The 6076-nt window shown below is 52.9% G+C and overlaps 1 protein-coding gene across 1 annotated transcript in view; it reads left to right on the top strand.

Annotated features, from left to right (window-relative positions):
* The first annotated feature begins 646 nt into the window (after positions 1 to 646).
* Positions 647 to 6076, top strand: part of Wdr34 (WD repeat domain 34) — a 9266-nt gene continuing 3836 nt past the window's right edge. The window contains exons 1-3 of the mRNA XM_033758991.1: positions 647 to 685; positions 2224 to 2271; positions 5974 to 6071. Coding sequence (XP_033614882.1) covers positions 647 to 685; positions 2224 to 2271; positions 5974 to 6071 — 185 coding nt within the window. The remainder of the gene's footprint in view (positions 686 to 2223; positions 2272 to 5973; positions 6072 to 6076) is intronic.

Below are 6076 nucleotides of genomic sequence, written 5' to 3'. Positions count from 1 at the left end.
GGCGGGAGGGGCTCTGGCGGCCCACGGTTTCTTTTGGGTTTTAATTCGCAGAACCGACCAGGGCCGGCTCTCGGCCTAGCCTTTCCCGGCCCTTAAGTTACTACCAAAAGTTCACACTTTTAAGGTCCCACCGTGTTGAAGGTTTTAGGAAAAAGGGCCGCACAGCTTCTTCAGGTCCGGGTAACTCGGGGTTCGGACTGACGCGCCCCGAGGAGTCCCGGCCTTGGTGGCCCTCCCGGAGCTTGCTGGAGGCGGTTGCTGGATGGAACTTGAGCAGCGTGTACTGAGTAGTGTCAGCCTGAGCCGAGTAGTGTCGGGAGGTGAACAGTGCCCGGGATGGACAGAGAGGTGGAGGCATTGGCCAGGGGCGGGTTGCAGGGTGGGGCTCCTTGGGATGGTTAGAGTCCACTCGTGTGCTAGGGCTAAAGCGGTCCTGGCAGAACTGATCGCAAGTGCAAAGGCCCTGTGGTCCTGGTGCACCACCGCATCCGGCTGGACTGGGCTTTTCCTGTAAATCAAAATGAGCTGTGGCCTGGTGTGTTGGCACACGCCTGTAATCCCAGCACTCAGGAGGCTGAGGTAGGAGGATCAGTACCAGTTCCAGGCCTAACTGGGGTGCATTGTGAGTTCAAGGCCAGTTGGGACTATGCAGCAAGATCCTGTCTCAACCTGCACCCCACCCCCAGTGAGCTGTGTTGAAGGTTGCTGCCTATTTCCAGAAGAGAAAATTAAGGCACATATCTGTAATCCCAGTACTTGATAGGTTGAGGCAGGAGGATCTTTGGGAGTTCAAGGCCAGCCTAATGTCACCCTGTCTCAAAAAACAAAAAGCAACAGAGAGAGACAGAGACAGAGACAGAGAGACAGGCTGGTGGTGTTGAAACTTCACCAGTGATGTCCTCTGAAGTCTCACTCTTAGGGACAAGGGTCTTGCTGGAGGCCTAGTGGACAGTCTGACCTGGCCTGTGGGCACCTCCCACTGTGCCCTGCTGCCTAGGATTAGTTCCAATCACAAAGGCCATAGTCACTGGGGTTCAGGCTCTGTCCTCATTGCAGATAAATGTATAATTCATGCACTCATCTTTTAAAAATGACTCAAAATGTCTATTGCTGACGATTCCAGGTTGGAGTCATTGATTCAGCATGTTTTTTTTTAAACACTATTTTTTTGAGATGGAGTCTCACTCTGTAGCTCAGGCTGGCCTCAAGCTCACAGTGATCCTCCTGTTTCAGCCTCCTGACTTCTGACCTTTCAGGTGTGGGCCACGACGCCCTGATCTAACACTTTTTTTTTTGGACAGAGAATGAGATGGAGGCTTCTTAATTTTCTGGTAGATGAAAGTATTGACTTGTAGGTTTAAAAGTAAATTTAAAATAATTTTTTGGGGGTCGGGGATTTAGCTCAGTGGTTCTGCCACTTGCCTTTGCAAGTACAAGGTCCCGAGTTCAGTCCCCCGTACCAAATAAAATAAGATAAAATGTATATATCTTTAAGACAGGGTCTCATTGAGTTGCTCAGTTGCCCAGGCTTGGTTTGAACTTGTCATCCTCTTGCCTCAGCGTCACAGAGTGCCGGGCCACAGACATGACCTGATCCTGGCTTTGGTGCAGTTTTTCTTGCTGTATACCGATCTCGTCACAGAGGGACGAGGCCCTGGTTTGAGGTGGGGTGGGTAGGGGCTTGATCTTGGATGAGATTGCTGAGCAGAAAGTGATTTGAGGGCTGGGGATTTAGCTCAGCGGCATTGCACCTGCCTTCCCTTGAAAGCACAAGGTTGGGAGTTTGATCCCTGGTTTAAAAAAAAAAAAAAAAAAAGCAACCTGAAAGCACTGCAGTACCAGTGCTGGGAGACCCCTAACCAGCCTGAAACCTCCACTTCCTGAGCGCAGCCCCTATGGGGATGAAAGGTCTGTGATCACCCTGCAGGGAGCCTGGATTCCCTGGCCCGTGGTTTGACCTGCAGATCTGTTTATTATTTTTTGGTACTGGGGATTGAACTCGGGACCTCGCGTTTCTGAGGCAAGTGGTACCGAGCTAAATCCGCAGCCCTGTTTTAATTTAATTTAATTATTTATTTTTCTTTTTTGGCACTGGGGATTGAACCGAGTCCTTGAGCTTGCAAGGTGCTGGAACCACTGAGCTAAGTCCCCAGTGCTTTTTTTATTTTTGCAGTGCTGGGATGAATCCAGGCCCTCGAGTTCTGCTACTGAGCCACATCCCAGAGTAGCGCGTGCGCGCACGCGTGCGCGCACACACACACCCACACACAGGTAGGTATATTATTTTTTGGAGATGAGGTCTTGTCAGGTGGCCTAGCTGGCACCAAACTTCCTCAGCCTCCTGCTTCAGCCTCCTGAGTGCTGGGACTCTAGAGCATGTGCTGCTGAGCTCGGCTATTTTAGCCTTTTTTTCCCCCCTTCAATGTTGGAAGTCAAACCCAGGGCCGCATGCATGCCAGGCAAATGCTTCTCCCTGGAGCTAGGTCCTCAGTCCTACTTAGTAATTTGGAAGTGTGTGCTTTAGATCCAGTCGGGTCCTGTTCTTTTAGAGGTGCAGGGCACCCCCACATAGCTCCAGCATTTTTTCACCTTGGTGGAACACACCTTTGACAGAGACCCCCGGGGACGGGGTGGATCTTGTGTTGTCGCTCTGCTTCCAGGGAATCCTGCCACCCTCCTTCAGGTCCTAATAGGAGGTCTGCCCTCCTCCCATCCCTGGATCTTTGGCTTGCGCTGGCCTACAGCGTGTGGCGCCCCCTGCTGGAAAATGTTTTATTTTTGGAAGTGGGCCTTGAGCCCAGGGGAATTTGTCTGTCTCCCAGTACTCTGGGATCGCAGGTATGAGCCACCACGTCTGCAAGAGGGTTTGTTGTTATTGTTGTTTTGTGGTACTAGGGAGTGAGGCCAGGGACTTCACACTGAGCTTTATTTTTGTTTGGTTTTTGGTTTTGGTTTTTTTGAGACTGGGTCTCCCTATGTGGTTGAGGCTGACCTGGAACTCACTGGGTAGCCCATGCTGGTCTTGAACTCACAGTGATCCTCCTGCCTCAGCCTCCCGAGTGTTGGGGTTATAGGTGTGCGCCACCACACCCAGCTGAGCTTTTTTTTTTGTTCTTTAGTTTTTTTTACATTTGTTTGTTTGAGACAGGGTCTTGCTGTGTAGTTCAGGCTGGCCTTGAACTCATGGTGATTCTCCTGCCTCAGCCTCCTAAGTGCTGGAATTACCCACATGTACCAGCACGCTTGGCTGAATCTCTTTAAGGTCAGATGGTTGCCTTTTGCCCTATCAACTAGGTTAATTTCTGGATTTACAATTTCTATAAGGGATTTGTGGTGAGATGGCCCTGGAACTAAGAACCAACCTGGGGAGTGCAGGTGTGGAGGACCTGGGGTGATTCATCCTGAAGTTAGTTACAGTCTGCTTAAAAGCAGTTTGAAAATTAGCACTTTCCTTCTCTCCTCATACCTGCCTTTCTTTTTGTACCGGGGATTGAACTTGGGACCTTGCGTGCTCGAGGCAGGTGGCAGAACCACTGAGCTACATCCCCATACCTGCCTTTATTTCTTGTCTTTTATCCCTCCCCCGAATTTGATCCCTGATCCCTTGCTTTGTTTTTTGTGATAAGGTCTCACTGTGTAGCCCAGGCTGGCCTGGACCTCACAGCCATCCCCTGCGAGCACTGGGGGCCACACCAGGCCCTCTCTGGTCTCCGAACTCACATCTGGGGCTGGACTCCCCGAGTTCCCTCCGCATGGTTCCTGAGTCCGGATGCTGCCTCCCCTGCCCACTCACCTCCACGGGTGGCCAGAGAGGCTGTTGGTTTCTGTTGCATCTGCTGACCCCAGCCCTTGGTGGCTTGCTACCTGCCTGGGGTCACAGAGCACACAGCCCACCTGTCTGCCTTCAGAATTCTGTTTGTTTTTCCACAGTACTATGAACCTCAGGCTCTGCTGGTGCTGTACTGTTGGGCATCGTCCCGGCCCGTTCCCAGCCCGGCTTTGCCTGTCCTGTTATCCTCCCTCCCTTCCTTCCTCTCCCTCTTCCTTTCCTTTCTCTCTCTCCCCTCCCTTCTCTTTCCGTGGTACTGGGGATGGAACCCAGGGCCTTTGCATTGAGCAGTATCCACCCCTACCCTTGAGACAGGATCTCTCTACTGAGGTAGGAGGACTGCTGTGAGTTCGAGGCCAGCCTGAACTACAGAGTGAGACCCTGTGTCAAAAAAATAAAGGAGGGAGCTGGGCGTGGTGGCACATGCCTGTAATCCCAGCACTCGGGAGGCTGAGGCAGGAGGATTGCTGTGAGTTTGAGACCAGCCTGGGCTACACAGTGAGTTCCAGGTCAGTCTCAACTACATAGTGAGACCCTGTCTGAAAAAACCAAAAACCAAACACAAAGGAGGGGCTGGGGATTTAGATTTAGCTCAGTGGTTCCTGCCTTGCAAGGCAATGATTTTGATCCTTGCCTTATGGGGGTGGGGTGGGGGGGCAGGACACACACAAAAAAAAACAAAGGAAAAAAATCTCTTTAAATGTAGCAGGTTGGTTTCCAACTTGCAATCGTCATGCCTCAGCCTCAGCCTCCGCCTCCTGGAGCGCTGGATGCCAGGCCTGCACAATGCAGCTGGTTAGCGGCCCTTGCCCCGAGGTTCTGCTCTGGCCTCTCCTGACTTGATCGCTGCTCCCTAACTGGTGGCTCCCGCTGTCCTCCACATCTCAGCATCTGCATCCCAGCCTGCAGTTCCCCTGTCCCTCCAGCCCCTGTACAAGTCTGCTGAGTGCCCACAGAACACTGGGCTGTTGGTGCTGCCTGTTTTTAAAATTTATTTTTATTGGGCCAGGGATTTAGTTTAGTCCATCTGCCACCTGCCTTGCAAGCACAAAGTCCCGAGTTCGATTCCTGGTACCACACACACACACATACACACAAAAATTATTATTTTTATTTTTTGAGACAGACTAGTTGTGTAGCCCAGGCTGGCCTCTAACTCACATCAACACTCCTGCCTCAGCCTCCCAAGTGGCAGGTTTAAAGGTGTGCGCCACCAGGCCCAGCACATATGTCTTCCTAAGAATGAATATCTGTGTGCCACATATTGTGCCCGGTGCTGGGCATGCAGATGGGGTGTCAACCAAACCCAGTTTACCAGGACTCAGGCAGGCAGGGTTATGGGTGCTGTGCTGAGTACTCCATAGAGTGCTGCCTGCAAGGCCAGGTGTTCCCTGGCACTTGGGACTCTGCATCTGCTTGAGGCCGGGACTGTGTGTGCGTGGCTACACACAGTGGTTGCGTTAGTCCCACCCAGGGAGCCCTCACTGCAGACTGGCTGGGCGCCAGGACATTGCAGGACCAGGTGTCGGTGCCCGGCTGAGCAGGGACAAAGACCTGGGGAAGATGGCGGGGTGGAGAGAGGGCCAGGGCTCCTCTCCTCCCCAGGTACTCAATCTTGTGGCTGCTTGAGGGAGGTGGGGGACAGTGAGTAGGGAGGGGCCAGGCCAGGTGGCCCAGGCTGCTTCCAAGACACTGTAATTCTTTTGTTAATGAAATTTTGTAAATGAGGGTCTGTTACGTTGTCCAGGCTGGCCTTGAACTTGTAAACCCTCTTGCCCCAGCCTCCTGAATATCGAATTGGAATGAGCCACAGCTCTGCTAGGGGTGGTTGCCAGACTATCCAAAAAGGGCACTCTGTTTCAAATAGTTACACCTAAAATCCTGCGGCAGGCTGTTATTGGCTCACTTCGGTCACATGGCGGCCTCTGAGCCAATCACTGATGGGGCGGTGGAGGATACGGTGCTCTGATTGGCTGCTTGAAGTCAATGGGCCAGAACTGAGTGAGGCGGCCGGGCATCGGGTCCTTTCCGCCCCACTCTAGAGAGGTGGACGCTCCCAGGGGAGGGGAAGGCGTGGGCCAGAGCCCACCGGTCAGGTATCTAGGGTACAGCTGGGCCATTAAGGGTTTTGCTTTCCCTCCCAGAAGAGTTGCCAGACAGCCAGCGTCGCCACCTCTGATGTGGGCTCCCAGGCCCGGAAGCGCGCGGACGCCCAGGTGCAGACCGAGGCCTCCGTGCGGCTCGCGC

This window comes from Fukomys damarensis, unplaced genomic scaffold (assembly GCF_012274545.1).
Source record: "Fukomys damarensis isolate Sample0158 unplaced genomic scaffold, DMR_v1.0_HiC HiC_scaffold_36, whole genome shotgun sequence".
NCBI classification, from domain to species: Eukaryota; Metazoa; Chordata; class Mammalia; order Rodentia; family Bathyergidae; genus Fukomys; species Fukomys damarensis.
This window is presented reverse-complemented; position numbering and strand designations above follow the sequence as displayed.